Source organism: Chiloscyllium plagiosum, unplaced genomic scaffold (genome assembly GCF_037043375.1).
Source record: "Chiloscyllium plagiosum isolate Xiang-an unplaced genomic scaffold, Cpla_swu_hap1 HiC_scaffold_24, whole genome shotgun sequence".
Lineage (NCBI taxonomy): Eukaryota > Metazoa > Chordata > Chondrichthyes > Orectolobiformes > Hemiscylliidae > Chiloscyllium > Chiloscyllium plagiosum.
Genome location: NW_028270162.1, coordinates 4,715,164 through 4,740,685, shown reverse-complemented (window position 1 = coordinate 4,740,685; position 25,522 = coordinate 4,715,164). Strand labels below are relative to the sequence as shown.

General features: G+C 42.3%; 1 protein-coding gene across 4 annotated transcripts in view; it reads right to left on the bottom strand.

Moving 5' to 3' along the window:
- The window catches only part of sfswap (splicing factor SWAP), a 136,685-nt gene that overhangs the window by 94,723 nt on the left and 16,440 nt on the right, over positions 1-25,522 (bottom strand). For 3 of the 4 annotated variants that reach the window (XR_015761232.1, XM_087999856.1, XM_043715342.2), the window contains exons 6-8: positions 20,537-20,646; positions 19,209-19,350; positions 1,595-1,829 (exon numbers count right to left, since the gene is read on the bottom strand). Coding sequence is in view for 3 of the 4 variants with exons in the window: in XM_087999856.1 (XP_087855982.1) it covers positions 1,595-1,829; positions 19,209-19,350; positions 20,537-20,646 (487 nt within the window). In the remaining variant the exon portion in view is untranslated. The remainder of the gene's footprint in view (positions 1-1,594; positions 1,830-19,208; positions 19,351-20,536; positions 20,647-25,522) is intronic. The other variant, XM_087999855.1, reaches the window with a different exon arrangement.

The window sequence follows — 25,522 nt, the reverse complement described above, 5'->3', positions numbered from 1 at the left end:
AGTTCTTGGACTAATGGGGACAGGACCGTGTCGAGGTATGCCGAGATGAGTTCGGTTGGGCAGGAGCAGGCTGAGACGATGGGTCGTCCGGGGCAGTCAGGTTTGTGGATTTTGGGCAGGAGGTAGAAACGGGCAGTGCGGGGTTGTGGGACTATGAGGTTGGAGGCGGTGGATGGGAGGTCCCCTTTATGGCTTATGGCAGTTAGGTTGCATCTTCTGATTTAGACAGAGAGTAGATTTTTCAATTGATGGTCAGCCTGGGCAAGGAAAATAGGTCTTCAGCTCAGCTCTCCTATTTCTAAAAAAATCTTGTCGTGGGTTCAATGTGGTACCTGGAGCTCTGGCCCTGTCCAAACTATACTCTCCTGCAGAGCATCCAGATAAATCCCTGATACTGAACTTTGTCAGCAACCTGCACTGGTAAAGTTCCCAAAGACATGTGCTCTTGTTTGGTGACACTTGCCTTTGTGTTCCAGGACATCAGAACGACAGCCAGCTGAACATTCAATACCTTAACCATTCTTTTGTCTTTGAGAACGGACTTATTGGTCGAATGTGTTTTTAACCCACCAACAAGGAATCTCTGCGTCGAGAAACCCATTTTTATCCCCTTACATGGTGGTTGTGTGCGTACATGCATGTGTGTTTATTTCTGTGTTTTTGCTTTATTTAAAAGGGTGAACATTTATATTTTCGTGATTGCATTGGAGACAGTTCAGAGAAAGTTCACTTGCTTAATTCCAGGAGATGAAAGGCTTTTTTTTATGAGGACACATTGAGTTTAAAAGGATGAGAGGAGGTTTAACTGAGATATATAACATGTTAAAAGGGATTGGTAATGTAGATACAATGCAGAGGTACCTTCTTTTGGGGCAAACTAGAATGAGAGATTATAATGTCAGGGGTGGCAGATTTAAAAGAGGTGAGGAGAAATGAATTCTGTCAAAGATCATGAATTTGTGTTTTACAATAAAGCAATAGTTTGCATTAAAGAAATCTATTTAATGGATTTTTTTATGTTACGTCTAATATAGAGAAAGCATACAAATGGCCTTATTGGAAACTAGGTAACACATTTGCACTTACGTGGTGATCCACATAGTAATGGGACTAGAGAAAGACAGTGCACTCCTCCCATTTCAATGATAATGTTAGGCCATATAAGTCATAGAGAAGTACAGCACAGAAACAGACTCTTCAGTCAAACTCGTCCATGCCGATGATTTAAATTAATTCACATTTTCATGAAAGTTAATATATTTTCCAAAATGATGCTGCAGACCTAGACAAAATGTTCTCCTGTCTGAGTCCCACTTTAGTATTCTTTTCTCCAATAAAAACTCGCTTTTTAACACATTGTATTGTTAAAGTAAGTTTTTCTTGATATATAACGTAGCTTGCCTCAGCTCTATGGAGGAACTTTAACTAGCCACTTATTAGACAGATTTAGTGAAAAACAAAGACAGCATTTCAATGTTTTTGTGCAGGATCCGAAGTGCAGGACCCACTGTAATTAGAGCTCAATCGTGTACATACAAAGAAAACTAGATTAGGATCAAGTGTACATGCATGATTAGAATTTCAAATGTCCTACCTGACTGTAACTGTAGAAGAGGAAGCCTTGGTATTAGTGCTGTCACCTTCCGAGTGTGGAGGAGATGCGGTTCCGGATGATGTTGATACAGATGCCCCTGTTGTAGTTGGCACAGCCATTTCTGAAGATAAGGTGCTATAATAACCAGAAACTTCCATTCCTGGTGGTGGTGGTGTTAGACAGTATGTACCATCAGGCATCATGTAATATCCATAATACATGGTTGTTACTGCTGCTATAACACAAAATTCCACAATCAGTTCTCTTCCCATTTCACAATGTTCCAAAAATATTAGAATGGAACAGTCATTCATCTTCATTGCTCATGCTTTTATTGAACAATACATCTTCAGATGCTTAACCGTAATTATTTAAATCATTTTAAATATTCATTAGATCATCAAATAAACAGATTAGATATCTGATAATCAATATATTCTATTAGACCAGTTACATCTAAAAAACTTAGCAAACTAAATTTAAGCTGAAAATAGATTTTTTTTTGTTATTTCAATTTTAATTTAGAAGTTAACCCTTAACAAATTAGTTTTGCATGTCAGGATTCAACTAACATTCTGAAACTATTTGCTTAATGTATATTATCTTATTAAATCAATTTGATTAACCTTCCAAGATGCGAAAGATGGATTGCATTTACTCAACTGGTCTTTCTGGCTTTACTAACTGGTTTGAACCGAGTGTAGTGCTAAAAAATGACGAAGAATCAAAACTCATTAGACCTGTAGTAGAATCTAATTGCTCATGAAGTTGCTGTCACTTTAATTTTGAAGCAACAATCAATTCTACTAGAAAGCATAAATTTGTTAACCTGATTAGGCAGGGTTGCCGAGAACATTGTTTCCAAATCAGCTTACATGACAAGACTATAAATAGATAAGTAATTGCTAACATGCCCCACACAACTCAGAGAATTATTCCCCTGCCAATACTTCCTTAATTCTTGCAACACACCCATCCTGAACTGAAAAACATGGAAACAATAAGATCAATACTTTACATTCTGGATAAATACAAACTAGACAGAGCATTGTATTACAGTGCATAGTACTTGTATGTTTCCATAATCTTAGAGACCTAAAAGTGAGACACAGAACATTAATAATGGGCCAACAATTGAAGCTGAGTATTAAGTAGAAAATCCATAATTCTATATAAGGCATTGATTGGAAGGGGTCAAAAGCTGGTCAGTGATGGAGGAAGGAAAGCCTACTTGTGCTGCTGAGAGAGAAAGATCCCATTTCACTGTGCATACCAAAAACACCAAATAAGCAAATTGCTGCAACAGACCATATAATTAAGTCTTTCTCATGCAAATATTAACAAGCACAGAGATGTAGCCTTTTAAAAACTGGTCCACTGACAAAAAGAGTTCCTTATAATGCACCTTTCAACTTTAAACTTCTGAGGCAAGTTTGCTAGATTCAATATTTTAAGTTTGGTGTAACTAATTTTCTTTTCCCCTGGATGATTTCCTTTGATTTTACATCACAAAGAATCAGCTAGTGACTGGAATTACTGTGCTTATTTACAATAGAGCTTTCAGTATTCCATTTTCTGTAGAACCTAAGATTACAATAAATGAGATGCTCAAAAAATAAATATTGGTGAGTTCAAAAGGATACACAGTGAGTCAATTCACTATTCCCACTAGTAAATAGCTATTCTACACAGCTCATAGTACAGCATAGCTCATTAAATTATGTCTAACATTTTGTGCTCACCATAAATATTTCAAGTAGTGTAGATGCAATTCTAAGAGATAAGAGGGAAGCATTAGTTTAGTTTTCATTACTTCAGTAAAGTTCTAACATGAACACTATGTGCCACAAACTTCTAAAGGGAGTTACCATCTGACCAGAATCAAAAGGGCTGTGCAACTAAAGAAAGCTGAAGAAAGAGAGGTCAACTCAAGGATCACCAAAAATTGGACCTGGGAGTCAAAACTATGAAGCCAGCAGTCTGTGGATGTCAACCAGGCATCCTGCTGCATTTCAGAGATAGGGCTGAGTAAAATTGGCCACGTCAGGTCTCAGTGCACTCACATAGATTCTGAGGGACCAACAAGAAGGGCCGGTAGTCCTCCTTCACATTAAGTAAAGTAAGGCAAAGAGCTCATTCATCACAGGTAGGATCGATGAACATTTAGAGGGACAAAAATCAATTAGGGATAGTCAGCTTGGTTTTGTGTCACACATCACAGGTAGGATTTATGAGCATTTAGATTAGATTAGATTAGATTCCTACAGCGTGGAAACAGGTTCTTCGGCCCAACAAGTCCACACCGACCCTCCAAAGAGCAACCCACCCAGACCCATTTCCCTTTAACCAATGTACCTAACACTATGGGAAATTTAGCATGGCCCCAATTCACCTAACCAGCACATCTTTGGACTGAGGGAGGAAACCGGAGCACCTGAAGGAAACCCACGCAGACACAGGGAGAATGTGCAAACTCCACACAGACAGTCACTCAGGCTGGAATTGAACCTGGGACCCTGATGCTGTGAGGCAGCAGTGCTAACCACTGAGCCACTGTGCTGCCGTGGGAAAAAAATCAAATAGGGATTGTCAGCATTGTTTTGTGTGAGGAAAATCATGTCTCACGAACTCGATTGAGTGTTTTGAGGAAGTTACCAAAAAGATTCAATGATGTCAGAGCAGTAGACATTATTTATTTGGATTTTAGTAAAACTTTTGACAGGTTTTGCACGGTAGCCTTATTAGTAAAATTTGTGGTCACATGGGATTCAGAGTGAGCTTGCCAGTTTCATACACAACTGGCTTAACGGCAGGAGACAGAGAGTAATGGTGGAGGGTTGCTTTTCAGACAGGAAGCCTGTGATTAACTGTGTTCCACAGGAATTAGTTCTAGGTCCTCTTTTATTTGTCATTTATATAAATAACTTGGATGAGAATATAGAAGGCATGGTTACTAAGTTTGTGGATAACACCAAAATTGGTGGCAGAATAGACACTGAAGAAGGTTTTCTAAGATTACAAAGGGATCTTGATCAAATAGGTCAATGGGCTGAAAAATAGCAGATGGAGTTCAATCTGGATAAATGCAGAGTATTGCATTTGGTAAAACAAACTGGGGTAGGGCTTATACAATTAATGAGGAGAAAGTGAGGTCTGCAGATGCTGGAGATCAGAGCTGAAAATGTGTTGCTGGAAAAGCGTAGCAGGTCAGGCAGCATCCAAGCAACAGGAGAATCGACGTTTCGGGCATAAGCCCTTCTTCAGGAAGAAGGGCTTATGCCCGAAACGTCGATTCTCCTGTTCCCTGGATGCTGCCTGACCTGCTGCGCTTTTCCAGCGACACATTTTCAGCTTATACAATTAATGGCAAGGTCTTGGGTAGTGTTGTAGAACAGAGGGACCTAGAGGTGCAGGTACATAATTCTTTGAAGTTTGCATCACAGTTAGACAGGGTGGCCCACATAAAAAGACATTTGGCACACTTGTCTTCACTTTCTGGATTAGTGGTGCTGGAAGAGCACAGCAGTTCAGGCAGCATCCAAGGAGCTTCGAAATCGACGTTTCGGGCAAGCCTGAAGGGTGGAGAGATAAGCTAGAGGAGGGTGGGGGTGGGGAGAAAGTAGCATAGAGTACAATGGGTGAGTGGGGGAGGGGATGAAGGTGATAGGTCAGGGAGGAGAGGGTGGAGTGGATAGGTAGAAAAGGAGATAGGCAGGTTGGACAAGTCCGGACAAGTCATGGGGACAGTGCTGAGCTGGAAGTTTAGAACTAGGGTGAGGTGGGGGAAGGGGAAATGAGGAAACTGTTGAAGTCCACATTGATGCCCTGGGGTTGAAGTGTTCCGAGGCATTCTTCCTCCAGGCGTCGTGTGGTGAGGAAGCGGCGGTGAAGGAGGCCCAGGACCTCCATGTCCTCGGCAGAGTGGGAGGGGTAGTTGAAATGTTGGGCCACGGGGCGGTGTTGTTGATTGGTGCGGATGTCCCGGAGATGTTCCCTAAAGCGCTCTGCTAGGAGGCGCCCAGTTTCCACAACGTAGTGGAGACCGCATCGGGAGCAATGGATACAATAAATGATATTAGTGGATGTGCAAGTAAAACTTTGATGGATGTGGAAGGCTCCTTTAGGGCCTTGGATAGAGGTGAGGGAGGTGGTGTGGGCGCAGGTTTTACAGTTCCTGCGGTGGCAGGGGAAAGTGCCAGGATGGGAGGATGGGTTGTAGGGGGGGGTGTGGACCTGACCAGGTAGTCACGGAGGGAACGGTCTTTGCGGAAGGCGGAAAGGCGTGGGGAGGAAAATATATTCCTGGTGGTGGGGTCTGTTTGGAGGTGGCGAAAATGTCGGCGGATGATTTGGTTTATGCGAAGGTTTGTAGGGTGGAAGGTGAGCACAAGGGGCGTTCTGTCCTTGTTACGGTTGGAGGGGTGGGGTCTGAGGGTGGAGGGACTGCTCAGTCCTTCGAGTATAGGAGTAGGGAAGTCATGTCGAGGTTGTATAGGACATTGGTAAAGCCTCTCCTGGAATACTGTGTCCAGTTCCAGTCACTCGGTTATAGGAAGGATATTATCATGGTGGAGAGAGTTCAATGAGATTTACCAGGATGTTGCTGGGTATGGAAGGTTTGAATTGTAAACAAAGGCTGAACAGACTGGGATTTTTTTTTCACTGGACCATAGGAGGTTGAGTGGCGACTTGATAGAAGTTTATAAAATACTGAGAGGTTGTGTTAATGGTAGCTGTCTTTTCCCTAGGATGGGAGATTTCAAGATTATGGGGCAGATTTTTAAGGTGAGAGGAGAGCGATTTAAAGAAAAGATATAAGAGGCAAACCTTTTTTACACAAAGGGTGGTTCGCATGTGGAATGAACTTCCTGACTGTGATAGATGCGGGTATACTTACAACATTTCAAAGACATTTGGACAGACACATGAATAGCAAAGGTTTGGAGGACATGAGCCAGGAGCAGGCAGGTGGGACTAGTGTAGTTTAGGATTATGTTTGATATGGACTGGTTGGATCGAAGGGACAGTTTCCGTGCTGTATGACACAATGATAGCTTCAAGTAGGACTGTAGAGCCTGACAGGCTAGTCAGAGACGCCGCAGCATGGTGTTTACCAACTCAGAGCCAGATCCTTAAGCTAGACTGCAGCCCATTCATTAACGCATGTCTGAGCTAATATAGTTAAACATTACACAACACCTGGTTATAGAGCATCAGGTTTATTTGGAAGCACTATCTTTTGACAGGCTGCTCCTTCATCAGGTGGCAATCACCTGATGGAGCAGCACTCCAAATGCTAGTGCTTCCAAGTAAGCCTGTTGGACTATAACCTGGTGCTGTGTGATTTTTAACTTTGTCCACACAATCCAACACCAGCACCTCCAAATCATGAGTTAATATACTTTAAGTCTCTGTATTGCAAAATGGGTTCTGTCTGGAGGCCATTCACAAGTCAATTCACATACAAGTCAGAACACAATGCAAGATAATGGAAATCAGCCATTCAGAACATGGTCATATGTGCAGTCTTTAAAATTACAGCCATGTATGGGATTACATTCATAAACTGAATGTTCGTAAATCAGAGTCACCTTGTATTTCAGGTACCAAGTGCATGTGGGACACTGTACCGCTAAGTTGTTCATTTTTACAAACAATCATAAAATGTGTAAAAGAAGGTTCAAATTTCTACACCCACCATTCTAACTTATTGACACAAGAAATACAAATCTAAAAAGGAAAATGCTACCCTTTCCAGTGTATAATAAAAGGAGAAACAAACAAAACAAAGTGGCCAATTTTAGGAAAAACTCCCCACTCCCGAAGGAAATCAAGCAAGCTCAAGAAAACTGAAGTAATAATGAAGCATCAGCAAAGTCTGCACTGCCAAAATTCCTCCTCTAACAAATCTGAGTGAATCTCCAGTCTAATTGGCTGTTTTTTGATTTAAGCTTATGTAAATAATTTCTCTTCAAATACATCTTCAATAATTCCAAAAAACAGTGACAATACAAATTCATATGACAACTCCCCACCATACCTGAAACAAAAGTTCTAAACAAACAGCCATTTGACTTCATTATTCACACAACAATTTAGTTTTTAAAATACCTTGCCAGGCCTAACTGATGTATTAGAAAACCAGCCCAACACCTCATCTTATGCATTAAAGAAAGCATATACAGAATACCTTCATTTTGTTTAATTTACAGATCAGTTAAATAACTGTGTTTATAGTTGACACAAAAGGGGTCAGTTAGCTCAGTCGGCCAGATGGCTGGTTTGCAATGCAAAGCAATGCCAACAGTATGAGGTCCAAATCCCATACCAGCTGAAGGTTTTCCCTTCTCAAACTTATCTTTTGCCTGAGATATGGTGACCATCAGGTTAAACTCACAACCAGATGTCTCTCTCTAAGATAGTAGCCGCAATGTCCTCTGGGACCATGGCAACTTTGGGTGGCATGATGGCTCAGTAGTTAGCGCTGTGAGACATCAGTGCAAGGGACACGGCTTAAATTCCACCCTTGGATAAATGTCTGTATGGAGTTTGCACATTCTCCCCATGACTGCATGGGTTTCCTCCCACTGTCCAAAAATGCGCAGGTTGGGTGGATGGCCATGTTAAATTGCCCACAGTGTCCAGGAGTGTATATGTTAGGTAGATTAGCCACTGGAAAACGTGTTGCTGAAAAAGCGCAGCAGGTCAGGCAGCATCCAAGGAGCAGGAGAATCGACGTTTCGGACATAAGCCCTTCTTCAGGAATGAGGAGGGTGTGCCAAGCAGGCTAAGATAAAAGGTAGGGAGGAGGGACTTGGGGGAGGGGCGTTGGGAATGTGATAGGTGGAAGGAGGTAAAGGCGAGGGTGATAGGCCGGAGAGGTCGGGAAGAAGATTGCAGGTCAAGAAGGCGGTGCTGAATCCAAGGGTTGGGACTGAGATAAGGTGGGGGGAGGGGAAATGAGGAAGTTGGAGAAATCTGCATTCATCCCTTGTGGTTGGAGGGTTTTTAGGCGGAAGATGAGGTGCTCTTTCTCCAGGCGTCGTGTTGCCATGGTCTGGCGATGGAGGTGGCCAAGGACCTGCATGTCCTTGGCGGAGTGGGAGGGGGAGTTAACCACAGGGCGGTTGAGTTGGTTGGTGCGGGTGTCCCAGAGGTGTTCTCTGAAACGTTCCGCAAGTAGGTGGCCTGTCTCCCCAATGTATAGGAGGCCACATCGGGTGCAGCGGATGCAGTAAATGATGTGTGTGAAGGTGCAGGTGAATTTGTGACGGATATGGAAGGATCCCTTGGGGCCCTGGAGGGAAGTGAGGAGGGAAGTGTGGGCGCAAGTTTTGCATTTCTTGCAGTTGCAGGAGAAGGTGCCGGGAGTGGAGGTTGGGTTGGTGGAGGGTGTGGACCTGACGAGGGAGTGGTCTTTCCGGAACGCTGATAGGGGAGGGGAGGGAAATATATCCCTGGTGGTGGGGTCTGTTTGGAGGTGGCGGAAATGACGAAGGATGATACGATGTATCTGGAGGTTGGTGGGGTGGTAGGCGAGGACCATTGGGGTTCTGTCCTGGTGGCGATTGGAGGGGCTGGGCTCAAGGGCAGAGGAGCGGGAAGTGGAGGAGATGCAGTGGAGAGCATCGTCAACCACGTCTGGGGGGAAAGTGCGGTCTTTGAAGAAGGTGGCCATCTGGGTAGTTTGGTATTGGAATTGGTCCTCCTGGGATGCAGATGCGGTGAAGGCGAAGGAATTGGGTATACGGGATGGCGTTTTTACAGGGGGCAGAGTGGGAGAAGGTGTAATCTAGGTAGCTGTGGGAGTCGGTCGGTTTATAGTAAATGTCCGTGTTGAGTCGGTCGCCCGTTCAACCTCCTCGTGGGAGCACGAGGTAGCGCTGATACAGTCATCGATGGTGCCAGTGAGCGGAGGAAAAGGTGGGGTGTGGTGCCAGTGAGCGGAGGAAAGGGGGGGGTGGGGGGGGGAGGGGTGGTGCCAGTGTAGCGGAGGAAAAGCATGAACAGTTCATCTACTTTACTAACACCTTCCACCCTGACCTCAAATTTACCTGGACCGTCTCAGACTCCTCCCTCTCCTTCCGAGACCTCTCCATTTCTATCTCGGGTGACCGACTCAACACGCCCCACCAACCCAACCTCCACTCCCGGCATCTTCCCCTGCAACCGCAAGAAATGCAAAACTTGCGCCCACACCTCCCCCTTCACTTCCCTCCAAGGCCCCAAGGGATCCTTCCATATCCGTCACAAATTCACCTGCACCTCCACACACATCATTTACTGCATCTGCTGCACCCGATGCGGCCTCCTCTACATTGGGGAGACAGGCCGCCTACTTGCAGAACGTTTCAGAGAACACCTCTGGTTCACCCGGACCAACCAACCCAACCGTCCCGTGGCTGAACGCTTTAACTCCCCCTCCCACTCCACCAAGGACATGCAGGTCTTTGGCCTCCTTCATCGCCAGACCATGGCAACACGACACCTGGAGGAAGAGTGCCTCATCTTCCGCCTAGGAACCCTCCAACCACAAGGGATGAATGCAGATTTCTCCAACTTCCTCATTTCCACCCCCCCCACCTTATTTCAGTCCCAACCCACAGACTCAGCACCGCCTTCTTGACCTGCAATCTTCTTCCCGATCTCTCCGCCCCCACCCCCTCTCCGGCCTATCACCCTCACAATAACCTCCTTCCACCTATTGCATTCCCAACGTCCCTCCCCCAAGTCCCTCCTCCCTACCTTTTATCTTAGCCTGCTTGGCACACCCTCCTCATTCCTGAAGAAGGGCTTATGCCCGAAATGTCGATTCTCCTGCTCCTTGGATGCTGCCTGACCTGCTGCACTTTTTCAGCAACACATTTTTCAGCTCTGATCTCCAGCATCTGCAGTCCTCACTTTCTCCTAGATTAGCCACTGGAAATATCGGTTTATAGGGATGGGGTAGGGGGTTGAGTCAAGGTGGGCTGCTTTTCAGAGGGTCTATGTGGATTTGATGGGCCAAATGCCTGCTTTCATATGGTAGGGATTCTATGATTCACCTTTAAAACAAATAAGCATCTTAGATCAATCACATACTTGGATTTTGATAAGGCACTTTATAACTTCTCCATTCAATCAATCAGATCCCCAAACCATCTCTATGTAAACATTTTGCAATCAATCAAGGGAAAAGGTAAAAAATCATGGGGAACAATTTTATCCCTCCTCACTTAACAGCTTGGGGTATCCCTTCTAAAACCATACACTGTGGAACCTTGTCTGAGGATTGATTGTAACTCAGACCCCTCAAAGTAATTTCTGCATATGAAAAGAAAATGATAATTAGTTATACAAACCGTTAAATCTTTTGAACATATCTTCCAGTAACTCTGGCTCACTCTTGCCAGCTCCCAATTTGCACAACTGAAGCATTGCTACATCACTCAGCTTTCAGACACCTGCCCACACAATAGTATTTCAAGACCCAGACTAATGCAAGATCAAAAGAAGAAATCTATGTGCAGCAAAGCAAAGGCATGTGCACTTCAAAATATAGATTGCTGCTCCATTCTCAGTCTTCATCTTGTACCAACATGCTACCCCATGAAGAAATCATGTGGAGACACACAGCTAGTTTCCACAGGTGCTTATGGGCCCTACTGACAGAAGGCTCTATCGCTTCTCTATTCTTTCCAAACCCACACTTATTGCTTCATTGCTAGTTGCCTATCTTGACTTTATTTTACTTATTCTTTCATGCAAGATACGTTTAACTGGCTGACCCAGTATTTATTAGTCAGAAACTCATTTCACTGTGACTGATGCCATTTCCAACCTGGACCACTCACTCAGGTTGAACAAACTGGGCACACCACAAATATTTGCAATTGAGTTAAGTTTCCTATAACACACTTTCTTCATCAATAACTTCATACATGTTTGAGAGTTGAATACTCCAATACGTTTTAAAAGCGCACCACAACACCCTCAGTCAACCTCCCCCACTCTGCGCAACTTTCATAATTTCCACTTATCCAGAACAATGTTAAATCCCAAACTAATTTTTATTGTCCAGAACTCCCATACTCATTCACCTAGAGTGGTCCACACCCCAAAAAAATTCTTACAACTCTTTTAATATTCCTCTACCTCTACAATCACCTAAGCCCTTCAAGCAATTACATCCCATCTCAAGTCCATCATCATACCTTTATTAGGCTTGTTATTCCTTCTAATGTGCACGGGGGTCTTCAAATATAAAATATCAATGCAAGATTGCATTGCAGCCAAAGTTAATTTATCTCAAACCAGAAGAGGCAGCTCAGAAATCAGTTGCATAAAGTATTTTTAGTGTAGCGGGACAAATGAAATACAATGGAAAGTGTTTCACACAAGGAAGATAAACTTGGCAAGTGATTTCATCCATGAATGGAACTGAAACCCTAACACTGTCATTACTGTTTAAGTTAAAAGAGGCTTATGACTCTTAGTTAACTTAATATTCAACAAGTCAAAGCATCACAGCAGAAATCAACAGAAATCAACCAAAACAATAAGCATGAAATTAGTGGAGATTATGCTCAAACCACAATATACCTTGGTCAGATGGATCTTGAGTATTCAGTCCAGTGCTGGTCAGGGAAAACACATTTTTTGGACAAGTGAAGAGCTAAAATTATGAGGAAAGGCTTTGACATTTAGGGAAATGGGGTTACAATCTTAAAAGTATGTGAGATATATTCTTCTTGAAGATAATCTGTATTGAAAAGTAAAATCCAGAAAGCTACTTCAAACAAAAAACGCTAGAGCGAGTCAAGGATTCAAATTAATGCGCACCAATCTTAAGAACTTTATGCAAACAGTCTCATGCGACTGTTCGCATAACGATGGGCCAAATCAATATTGCTGCATAAAAATTATCTTGTGAGCAACTGAATGCAAAAATTGGCAAAAGGGTTGGCAAAACAGCCTTTCAAAGATGCTCCGCCATTCAATTAGATCTTAACTGATGTTCTATGTCAAAACATATTCTTGCCTTATCCTTATATTCTTTGAATTCCTTCAAAATTATCAATCACAGTTTTGAACATACTCAAGTTGGGAAGGTGATGGCCCTAGTGGTATTATCACTAGACTGTTCAACAAGCAACCCAGTTCTGGGGATAGAACATAGAACATAGAAGAATACAGCGCAGTACAGGCCCTTTGGCCCTCGATGTTGCGCCGATCCAAGCCCACCTAACCTATACTAACCCATTATCCTCCATATACCTATCCAATGCCCGCTTAAATGCCCATAAAGAGGGAGAGTCCACCACTGCTGCTGGCAGGGCATTCCATGAACTTACGACTCGCTGAGTGAAGAACCTACCCCTAACTTCAGTCCTATATCTACCCCCCCTTAATTTAAAGCTATGCCCCCTTGTAATACCCGACTCCATACGCGGGAAAAGGTTCACACTGTCAACCCTATCTAACCCCCTAATCATCTTGTACACCTCAATCAAGTCACCCCTAAACCTTCTTTTCTCTAATGAAAACAGCCCCAAGTGTCTCAGTCTATCCTCATACGATCTTCCTTCCATACCAGGCAACATCCTGGTAAACCTCCTCTGCACCCGTTCCAGTGCCTCCACATCCTTCCTATAGTATGGCGACCAAAACTGCACACAATATTCCAGGTTCAATTCCCACCACGGCAGATGGTGGAATTTGAATTCAATAACAATCTGAAATTAAGAGTCTAACAATAACCATAATACCACTGTGATTGTCCTAAAACCCATCTGGATTACTAAAGCTCTTTAGGGAAGGAAGCTACCACCCGTACCTGATCAGGCCTACGTATAACTCCAGACCTACAGGAATGTGATTGACTCTCAACTGCCCCCGGGCAATTAGGGATGGGCAATAAATGTTGGTCTACCCAGTGAAGCCCTTATCTCGTGAATTATTTAAGAAAAATACTCAGTGTCTGATCCTCCATATTAATGGTGCATAAAATTCTAAAGAATCACCACCCAGAGTGAAAACACTTCTCATCTCCCTCCTACACAGCCTGTGTTCCTTATTCTGAGATTACAGAATCAGATGAAACAACATCCAGCCAGGAGAAGTATCCTTTCTACATTTATCCTGTCATACCCTCTTAAGCATTTTGTATGCTAGCGAGTTTTGAGAAGCTTTGTAGCTCAGGTTGAGGTTCTGGATGCAGGTTTGCTCGCTGAGCTGGAGGGTTTGTTTTCAGATGTTTGGTCACCATACTAGGTAACATCTTCAGTGGGCCTCCGGATGAAGCATTGGTGGCATGGTCTGCTTTCTCTTAATGTGTTTAGGTTTCCTTGGGTCGGTGATGTCATTTCTTGTGGTGATGCATTCCCTGTTCTTTTTCTCAGAGGGTGGTAAATGAGTCACCAGGATACATGAACTTAAACTAGCCACAAAAGGACATGACCCACTCTCACTAGTATCCTTACAAACAGATGAGGGAGGACACCACTTCGACTGGGACAACACATCCATCATAGGATAAGCCAAAAAGAGACACGGAGGAGAATTCCTAGAAGCATGGCATTCCAACTGGAACTTGATCAACAAACACATTGACTTGGATCCTATTTACCACCCTCAGAGAAAAAGAACAGGAAATTGCTTAGGAAATTGCTTCGCCACCGGAAATGATGTCATCACAGGATATGACATCACCCACCCAAGGAAACCTAAATACAAATAGAAAGTGGGCCATCCCACCAGTTCTTCATACGAAGGCTCACTGATGATGTTACCTCGTATAGTGATGAAACGTCTGAAAACGTACCTTCCAGCTCAGCGAGCAAACCTACATTCAGAATTTTGTATGCTTGAACAAGATCCCCTCTCATTCTTCTAAACTCCAGAAAATAAAGACTGTTTATTTAATCCTTCCTCAATAGCAAATCCCTTGACCAAAGCAATTGTTGGTGAACCTTTGCTGCATTTCTGCTGTAGCAAATATACTTTTCCTTAGGCAAAGAGGCCAACACTGCATACAACATGTAATCGTGTACAAAGGATTGCATATAAGTGTGCTGTGTGTTTATGTTTTAGATTAGGTACTCAAAGATTCAAGGTTCAATATCTATCATGACCAATTATCTTCAGCTGCTTCTTCAACAAACATTCCTTCTTCATAAGGTCAGGGATGGGACTCCTCGATGATTGCACTGTATTCTGTTCGAATACTAATTCCTTAAATAATTAAGCAGTCTGGGCCTCCACATAAATGTTAATAAAGAGGCAAGTAATGTGCTTGCCTCACAAGAACCAGCCAATGACCATCTCCAAGGGTGCCACTTGACATTCTTAACTGCATTAAAGTTATCATATCTTTCACTATCAATATTTTGACTGGCCATGTTAAGTGCTATGGTTACATTAGTTAGGACATTCTGCAACAAGTAGCTAACCATCTGGCTTCCTAAAACATCACCACCACTGACAAGACAGAAGTCAAGAGTGTGACAAAATATTCCAAACTTAGATCATAAAACAATACATCATAGGAACAGGTCTTTTGGCCCACAACGTTGTGCCAAACATGACGCCAAATTAAACTAATCCCTTCTGCTTGCACTTGGTCCATACCTCTCCATTGCTTGCATACTCACATGCTCATCTAAACATCACTTAAACATCTGCATAATATCTGCCTCCGGCACCATCCTTGGCAGTGTATTCCAGGCTCCCCCCTTTGTGTAAAACACTTGCCCTCACATCCCCTTTTGTGAACGTTCCTCCTCGCACCTTAAATACATGCTCTATACTTTTTGATGTTTCAACTCTGGGAAAAAGATTTTGACTGTCTATCTATGCATCTCATAATCTTACAGATTTCTATCAAGTCTTCTCGCAGCTTCATTGCTCCAGAGAAAACAATCCGAGTTTTTTTTAGCCTCCCCTTATACTTCCTGCCCTTTAACCCAGGTATTATCCAGGTAAAACTCTTCTGCACCCTCTCCAACATCCTTCCTGCAATGTGATGACCAGAATTGAACACAATACTCTAAGTGTGGCCGAACCAAAGTCTTATACAGCTACAACAGGGCATCCTGAATATTGTACTTAATTCCCTGACCAATAAAGACAGGCACGCCTTACGCCTTCTTTACCACCATTTCTACCTGCGTGGTCATTTTCAAGGAGCTATGGACTTGGACCTAGAAGTCCAAATTAGAGGTAAGAAGTAGGTTTGACCAGGGAAACCCAGTGGATGTCATCTTCTAGACTTCCAAAAGGCCTTTGATAAGATGCCTCACAGGAGACTGCTGAGTAAGGTGAGGGCCCATGGCATTCGAGGTGAGCTACTGGCATGGATTGAGGATTGGCTGTCTGTCAAAAGGCAGAGAATTGGGCTAAAAGGTTATTTTTCGGAATGGCAGCTGGTGACAAGTGGGGTCCCGCAGGGTTCAGTGTTGGGGCCACAGCTGTTCACTTGATATATTACGGATCTGGATGAAGGGACGGGGGCATGCTAGTGAAGTTCGCCGATGATACGAAGTTAGGCGGACAGGCAGATAGTACTGAGGAGGTTGGGAGGCTGCAGGAAGATTTAGACAGTTTAGGAAATGGCTGATGAACTTCAACATGAGCAAGTGCGAAGTCTAACACACTGGGAAAAAAAGAATACAGGCATGGACTATTTTCTAAATGGTGAGAAAATTCATAAAGCCAAAGTACAAAGGGATCTGGGAGTGCTAGTACAAGATTCTCTAAAGGTTGATTTGCAGGTTGAGTCCTTGATTAAGAAAGCAACTGTAATGTTGTCATTTATCTCAAGAGGGTTGGAATATAAAAGCAGCAATATGCTTCTGAGACTTTATAAAGGTCTAGTTAGGCCCCATTTAGAATACGGTGTCCAATTTTGGGCCCCACACCTCAGGAAGGACATACTGGCACTGGAGCATGTCCAGCGGAGATTCACATGGATGATTTCTGGAATGTAGGCAGAACATATGATCAGCTGAGGATCCTGTGATTGTATACATTAGAGTTTAGAAGGTTGAGCGGAGATCTAATAGAAATTTACAAGATAAAGCATGCCTCAGAAAGTTGGGAAGTTGTTTCTGTTAGGCGGGAAGACTAGGAACCATGGGCATAGCTTTAGAATTAGAGGGGGTCAGTTTCGAACGGAAATGAGGAGATATTTCTTCAGCCAGAGTGGTGGGCCTGTGGAATTCATTGCCATGGAGCGCAGTGGTAGCCAGGATGTTGGGCAGAGATTGATAAATTCTTGATCTCGCAAGGAATTAAGGGCTACGGTAAGAGTGCAGGTAATTGGAACTGAAACACCCATCAGCCATGATTAAACGGCGGATTGAATTCGATGGGCCAAGTGGCCTTGTTTCCACTCTTATGTCTTATGGACCTCAAGATCCCTCTGTACATCAATGCTGTTTCAGTGTCCTGCCAATAACTATATATATTTTTCTTTAACATTTGATCTCCCAAAGTGCAGCACCTCACATTTACATGGATTAAATGCCATCTGCCATTTCTCCACCCATTTCTCCAACTGATACATATCCCTCCTACACAATCCACAACTCCACCCATCTTTGTATTGTCTGCAATGATCTTTGTAAGTCACACACCTACATTTTTATCCAAGTCATTTGTATACATATATATCCAACAGCAGGGATCCCAATACAGATCCCTGTGGAACACCACTCGTCACGGACCTCCAGCTGAAAAACACCCTACCATCACTACCCTCTGCCTTCTATGGGCAAGCCAATACTGAATCCATGCAGCCAAGTCACCGTGGATCCCATGCATCTTGATCTTCCGGATGAGCCTACTGAGGGGTCTTGTCAAAAGTCTTACTAAAATCCATGTAGACAACATCCACTGCTCTACCCTCATCAATCACCTTTGTCACCTCCCCAAAAAATTCAATAAAGTCAGCCATGCTGACTGCCCCTAATTAAGCCATGCTTTTCCAAACTCATGTAAATCCTAAGAATTCTAGCCAATGGCTTCCCAGCCACTCACTGGTCGATGGCTTTCTGGACTGTCCCTATTGCCCTTCTTGAACACAGGAACAACATTAGCTACTTGCCAGTCCTCTGGGACCTCTCCAGTCGCTAATGAAGATACAAAGATTTCAGTCAAGACCCCAGCAATCTAGTCTCTCAAAAACCTGGGATTGATTCCATCGGACCCTGGGGACTTATCCACCTTAATGCTCTTCAAGAGACCCAACACCACTTCTTTCTTGATCTCAAAATGTGCTAGCATTTTAGCATGCTGCACACAAATCTCACTATCCTCCATATCCTTCACCTGGGTGAATACCAACGGAAAGTACTCATTTAGGATCTCACCCACATCCTCAGCCTCCAAGCACAAGTTTCCTCTTTTATCCTTGAGTGGTCCTACCTTCTCCCTAGTTATCCTCTTGTTTTTAATGCGTGTAGAAAATGCTTTGGGATTCTCTTTAACTCTACTTGCCAAGGTCACTTCATGGCCCCTTCTTAAGCAGGGAATTAGGAGCGTGTGTTCTTTCCTGTTTTCTTTATCTTCCTCACAGGCCAGGTCTGATTTTAGCTTCTTAAAGCTTACATTGCATTTTTTTTCCTTTTGACTAAATTCATAACCTCCCTCATGATCCAAGGATTCCTTATGTTGCCATCCTTGTCTTTTTTCTTTATGGGAACATGTCAGTCCTGAACTCTCATCAAGTCTGTAAACAATTCCCACATGTCAAATTGGACTTGCCTGATAATAGCTCCTCCCAAGCAACACTCCCTTGGTCCTGCCTAATACTGACATAATTTGCCCTCCCCCAATTTAGCACGTTGCCACAAGATCCTGACTTATCCTTGTTCATAACTATCTTAAAATTTAAGGAGTTCTGATTACTGTTTTCAAAATCCTCTCCCACTGACTGGTCAGTCACCTGACCAAGCTTATTAGTCAGTACTAGGTCCACTATGGCCCCTCCTCTAGTTGGACTATCCACACACTGTTTGAAGAAACCACCTTGGATGCACTTAACAAATTTTGCCCCATCTAAGCCTCTTGCTCTTAGTGAGACCAGTCAATATTGGGGAAGTTAAACTTGCCTGAAGTGCAACTGTAATGTCACTTAAATTCAATACCAGCTAATCCATCATTTGAAAATCCATTCCTCTGCCAGTGTAACATAGCTGTAACGTGCTCTACCTAAACAAGGTAACTCACCAAGGCTTCTTGTAAGTTATCACCCTATCCTCCATGTAGCAGGTGCAGATGGCAACTGAATTTCCCTTCCAAATCATACAGTATCCTAACTTAAACAAATGTTATAATTTCATCAATGTCACTGGGTCATGGAACTCTGCATTCAATGGAATTCACAAACTCTGCTAACTTGAGCAGGCACACTACCACAAAGCTCTCAAAGGCTGCCAAATGCTATCTTGCCAAAAATGTGAATATTTCCGCAAGTGAAAAAAAAATCCCACATATGGAAGAGGCTTACACATGAATGAATGCGTTCAAGATATAATGGCACAAAACTGGAAGAGGAAAAAAAAATCTATTAAATTGTCATCAAGTCTAATTTCAGATACTGAATTGAACAGGCAGCACTTTTCTGCATACTTACAATCTGCAGCAGTGTATTCTACCGTGGCTGCTGCTGCTTCTGAGTTGTTAGATTCTTGCTGTTTTTGCACATTTTTGGCATCTGCTTGTACTTTGCGTACTAAAGCTGCGAGAGGATGGTCTGGATCCATTACTTTCAAAGGCTAAAGTAAAATATTCAAAGAGAATATGCATTCTCCTGTCAATCAAAATTTAAGGATACAAATACATCTTTTAGTTTTCCATACAACTTTGCAAATTATGAGCAGAAATATGCCATTCGACCCCTCAAGCCCTGGTCTGACATTCTATAAGATCATAGATGATCTAATTGTAACCTTAAGTCTGCAATCCCACCTACCCCAAAACCCTTCCACCCCCTTGTTTAATATGAACTTATTACTACCTAAAAAATATTCCCAGTACTTTGCTTCCACCAACCTTTTAGAGAGAGTTCCAAAGAGTCATAACTCTCTGGGAAAAAAAACCCATTTCGAGATTTAAATTGGTGACCCTGATTTTTAAACAGTAATCCCTAGATCTAGATTCTCCCATAAAATGAAATTTCCTCTCAGTATCAACCTGACAAGACCCTTCAGGGTCATACATATTTCAATCAGTTGCCTCTTACTCTTCTAAACGCCACTGGCTACAAGCCTAGCTTTTGCAACCTTTCCTCATGAGACAATTCCCCCATTCTAAATATTGTTTTGACCCAGTAAACCGTCTGTTAACTGCTTCCAAAGCATTTACATCCTTCCATAAATAAGATTACCAATACTGTGGACAGTACGTCAGATGCAGTCTAACCAGTTCCCTGTACAATTGAAGCATAAATTTTCTACTTTAATTCAACTCACAATAAAACCACTGACCAGGTTTTGAATCATAGAAAGTTTACAGCACACAAAAAGGCCATTTGGCCCATTAGGTCTGTGTCAGTCGAAAAAACAAGCCACTTGGCCTAATCTGTAGCACATGGTCTATAGTTCTGCAGTTTACATCACTTTTAGGGCAAACCCAGGCATTTGCTAAATGAGTTAATGTTTCTGCCTCTATTCCCTTTGCTAGGCAGTTCTAGATCCCTACAACAATCCCCATTTCCCTTCCAATCTTTTGACCAGTCTACGCTCAGTCACTGACTGCTTAAGTAGTACCCTTGCATCCATTTTTATCCACACACATATACATATATGGTGCAGACATTTTATGGTTTCACCAAATTCAAAATATATCATGGACTAAGTACAGTCATTGTTCGACTCTGAGTTGCAGCCATTTTAAATTAATAAAAATCAAATTATATACTATGTTTAAAAGCCACTATAACTATACCTAGTGGATACTCACCCTTGTGAGCTCTTCCAACCTCGAGTTACTTTTAGAAGCAAAAAGACTAGGATGGAGATAACAGCCATCATTGTCATCATCATCATCGTCACCTGATTCTGTTACAGATTCTGTTAACAAGATTAAAATTAGCTTCAATTATGATATCCAAGAGCATAGGTTTATCCTCCTTACATAAGCTTAAATGACAACGTCAGTAGTTATAACAATAATCTCTTATATAAACATAAACTTAAAGATCCAACATTGATACGCAAGTTGTATTAATCCGCAAATTACTGAAATTATATCATAGAGAAGGCCCATCCATGTATCAATTTACTTCATGCAGTCTGGGACAGGGGTTCACCACTCAGCTCCTAACAGCCAACAATCAGTTGTCTTTCTTTGAAATCATGACTGATCTGTATTTTAAATTTATGCATCCATCTCTGCTCCAAGCCTCTTGTCTGTCAGTCACAAATTTGAAATATTAATTAAACTAGATTGTTTTATGGAGAGTGCTCCACAGTTTTCCATATGCTGTGTGAAGAAAGATTTTCTAATTTTCCTTCTGAATGATCTGGCTCTGATTCTCTGCCAGCACTACATATCCAACCAATGGAAAAGGTTTGTATCTACCAAACCTATCAATTTCTTCAAAATCCAAAAGATCTCAATCAACTCACACTGTAACATAGAACAAAATTTTATAAGCCAGGTAAACTAGCCTAGTTTATACAAACTCTTTTCTTTTGGAATCTTGGGTAACTACCTGACGAAGCTGCATCACATTCCTTCCAAAGTCTAAAGTGTAGTATCTAAAGCTATATACAATACTGGAAATTTGACCAAGTTCAATAAACGCTTTGTATAGATATAACAACCTTCCTCCCATTTACAGTGTAGTCCTCCAGATGCAGAGATTAAGACCTTGTCTTAGCGAGTTTTGAGAAGATTACTAGCTCAGTTTAGAGTTCTGGATGTAAGTTTGCTCTCTGAGCTGAAAGGTTCATTTTCAGATGTTTCATCACCATACTAGGTAAAATCATCAGTGAGCCTCTGGTGAAGCACTGGTGTTATGCCCCACTTGCTATTTGCGTGTTTAGGTTTCCTTAGGCTGGTGATGTCATTTCCTGTGTCGGTGATGTGATTTCCCATTTTTTTTCTCAGATTCATAGAGATGTACAGCATGGAAACAGACCCTACGGTCCAACCCGTCCATGCCGACCAGATATGCCGACCCAATCTAGTCCCACCTGCCAGCACCCGGCCCATATCCCTCCAAACCCTTCCTATTCATATACCCATCAGATGCCTTTTAGATGTTGCAATTGCACTTGCCTCCACCACTTCCTCTAGCAGCTCATTCCATACACGTAGACCCACTGCGTGAAAAAGTTGCTCCTTAGGTCCCTTTTATCTCTTTCCCCTCTCACCCTAAAGTTATGCCCTCTAGTTCTGGACTCCCCCACACCAGGGTAAAGACTTTGTCTATATATCCTATCCATGCCCGTCATGATTTTATAAACCTCTATAAGATCACCCCTCAGCCTCCGCCGCTCCAAGACTAAAAACAGCCCAAGACTATTCAACCACTTCCTATAGCTCAAATCCTCCAACCCTGGCAACATCCTTGTAAATCTTTTCTGAAGCCTTTCAAGTTTCACAACATTTTTCCGATAGGAAGGCGACCAGAATTGCACGCAAACCTTCTTCGCTGTACACTACACCTCCAATTTTGGTGTCACCTGCAAACTTAGTAATTATACCTCTTATGCTCACATCCAAATCATTTATATAAATGATGAAAAGTTGTGGACCCAGCACTGATCCTTGTGGCTCTCGACTGGTCACAGGCCTCCAGTCTGAAAAACAACCCTCCACCACCACCCTCTGTCTTCTACCTTTGAGCCAGATCTGTATCCAAATGGCTAGTTCTTCCTGTATTCCATGAGATTTAACCTTGCTAACTAGTCTCCTATGGGGAACCATGTTGAACGCCTTACTGAAATCCATGTAGAACACACCTACTGCTCTGCCCTCATCAATCCTCGGGTCCAAGTCGATGCGTTTGTTGATAGAGTTCTGATTGGAATGCCATGCTTCTTGGAATTCTCATGCATGTTTCTGTTTGGCTTGTCCTAGGATGGATGTGTTGTCCCAAAGTGGTGTCCTTCCTCTTCTGTATGTAAGGATACTAGTGATAGTGGGTCATGTCTTTTATGGCTAGTTGATGTTTGTGTATCCTGGTGGCTGGTTTTCTGCCTACTTGTCCAATGTAGTGTTTGTTGCAGTTCTTGCAAGGCACTATGTAAATTACTTTTGTTTTACTTGTTGTCTGTATAGGGTCTTTTAAGGTCATTAGCTGCTGTTTTAATGTGTTGGTGGATTTGTGGGCTACCATAATGCCAAGAAGTCTGCGTAATCTGACAGTCATTTCCAAGATGTCTTTGATGTAGGGGAGTGTGGCTCAGGTTTCTGGGCGCATTTTGTCTGCTTGTTTGGGTTTGTTGCCAAGGAATGCATTGTGGTTCAGTCCCTCATGGTGCCAGGACCCAGGTTCGATTCCAACCCCAGGCAACTGTCTGTTTAGAGTTTGCACATTCTCCCCATGTCTGCATGGGTTTTCTCTGGTTTCCTTCCACAATTCAATGGTGTGTAGGTTAGGTGAATTGGCCACGCTAAATTGTCCATAGTGTTCACAGATGCGTAGATCAGGTGCATTAGTCAGGGGTAAATATAGGGTTGGGAGAATGGGATTGGGTGGGTTACTCTCCGCAGGGTCGGTATGGAATTGTTGGGCCGAAGAGCCTGTTTCCACACTGTAGGGATTTTATTCTGTTCTTCTATTCTATTCTAAATCTGTGGACTGTGTTCAATGGGTACCTATTCATTTTGAATATGCTATATAGGTGATTTTCCTTTGCCCTTCATAGTTCCTCTGTGCTGCAGTGTGGTGTGGCTTTGACTGGGATAACACATCCATCCTCGGACAAGCCAATCAGAGACATGCACAAGAAATCCTAGAAGCATGGCATTCCAACTGGAACTCTTATCAACAAACACATCGATTTGGTGCCCATCTACCACCCTCTGAGAAAAAGAACAGGACATAACATCAACACAGGAAATTACATCACCAACATAAGGAAATGTAAATGTAGAAATAGAAAGCGGGACATAACACCCGTGCTTCCCCAGAGACTCACTGATAAAGTTGCCTAGTATGGTGATGATACGTCTGAAAATGAACCTTCCAGCTCAGCGAGCAAACTTACATCCAGAACCTAATTGGTCTTTGTGAGCTGTAAACAGACCCCGAGATCGTTTTGGAAATTTGTTTTTCCAAATTTTCACTCAGGAGTATGGTCATAGTCTTCAAAAGGACACTGACAACTTGGTAGAATGGGCAGAAATATGGCGGGAACAATTTAATGCACAGAAATGAGAAATGCAAAATGCTAACATTTTGGCAGGAGGAATTTGGAAAGGCAATAAAACCTAAAGAATACAATTATAAAGAGAGTGCAGGGGCAGAGCAACCTGGGATTATACATGTACAAATCATGAAAGTGGAAAAGCAGATTGAGAAATTAGTTAAAAGATTCATACAATCTTGCACTTTATAAATAAAAACAGTGAATGAAAGCAAGGAAGTTCGAATGAACTTGTATAAACTGCTAGTTTGGCCACAACAAATGTTTCCTGTAATGAGTGTTCAAGAAAAGGTAAGCTACTTCACCTACAGTTTAATCAACTTCCTGCACAGGATTCCATTGATTCTTTTAGGAATATTTCTGAATACAATCTCACTTTTAGAATGCACCATTTTGCACTCTGAACCTGCTCTATTGTTCAACAATGGCTGACCTTCTACATCAGCTACACCTTCTAGCATGTGTGCATATACTCTGATTCCCTTTGTATCAAAATATCTATTAAACTCGGATTTGAAGACACTCAAAGACATGAGGCACAAAATTCCAAAGTATCAAATCATCTCTGAGGAAGAAAACTTCTCCTCACCTCAATCCTAAATGCCAACTCTTCAGAGACTGAGACTTAATTTCAGTTTACTCCAGACAGGGAATAATATTCACACACCATCAACTCTGCAAACAGTAATCAATAATGTGGTCTCATCAATGCAATTGAAGCAATATTTCTTTATTCTTAAACTTCAAACTCTTTATAATGCATATCCCTTGCTTTCCTAACTGAGTGCCGCATTTACAGTTAACCTCTTGCAATTCATGAACAAGGTCACCAAACTTCCTGGAAAAGTTAACATTTCCAGTCTTTCTATAGAACACTGCATCTCTACTGCATCATTGCTGTTTTTAGAATTCCATTCTCTATTCTTTTCCTCCGACTGTACTATTTCACGTTTACGGCAATCTAACTGCATTTGCCACACCTTTACCTAATCCTGTCTGCATCTTGCTGAAACCTTATTTGTCATGCTACTCTACTGAACACAGTCTATAATGTTTTAACATCGGCTCAGCATGCAAATCACGAATGAGTCTGAATAACCAGAAACTTCCAAGAGACTTGCTGCAGACTAGTCATGTATCAGCAATTTGAAAATAATTTAATCCTATTCCCTGCTTTCTAACCTTCAGCTGTTTTTGATACAATACCTGAATTAGAAATGAGCATTAATTTCACATACAAAAGTCATGCAACACTTTATAAAGCAGTTTTTATATAATCTAAATATAAACGATCCACTATATTTCCATTTGATTACGCAAGCACAACCTGCCTTTTAGAAATCCTTGCTGTCCATCTTGAATTAGCCTATGCCTTTCTATTTTTCATTTTTTGTTTTAAGGATATGAAATAACATTCACCACCACAGCTCTTGGTACAATCCACATTTGGTGAAAAAAAACCACTACAGACAACGGCTCTCCATTACATGATCTTATTGGTCATTTTTAAAATTCATTCACTAAGTGATGACATCACAGGCAAGAATGATTTACTGTTGATCTCTAG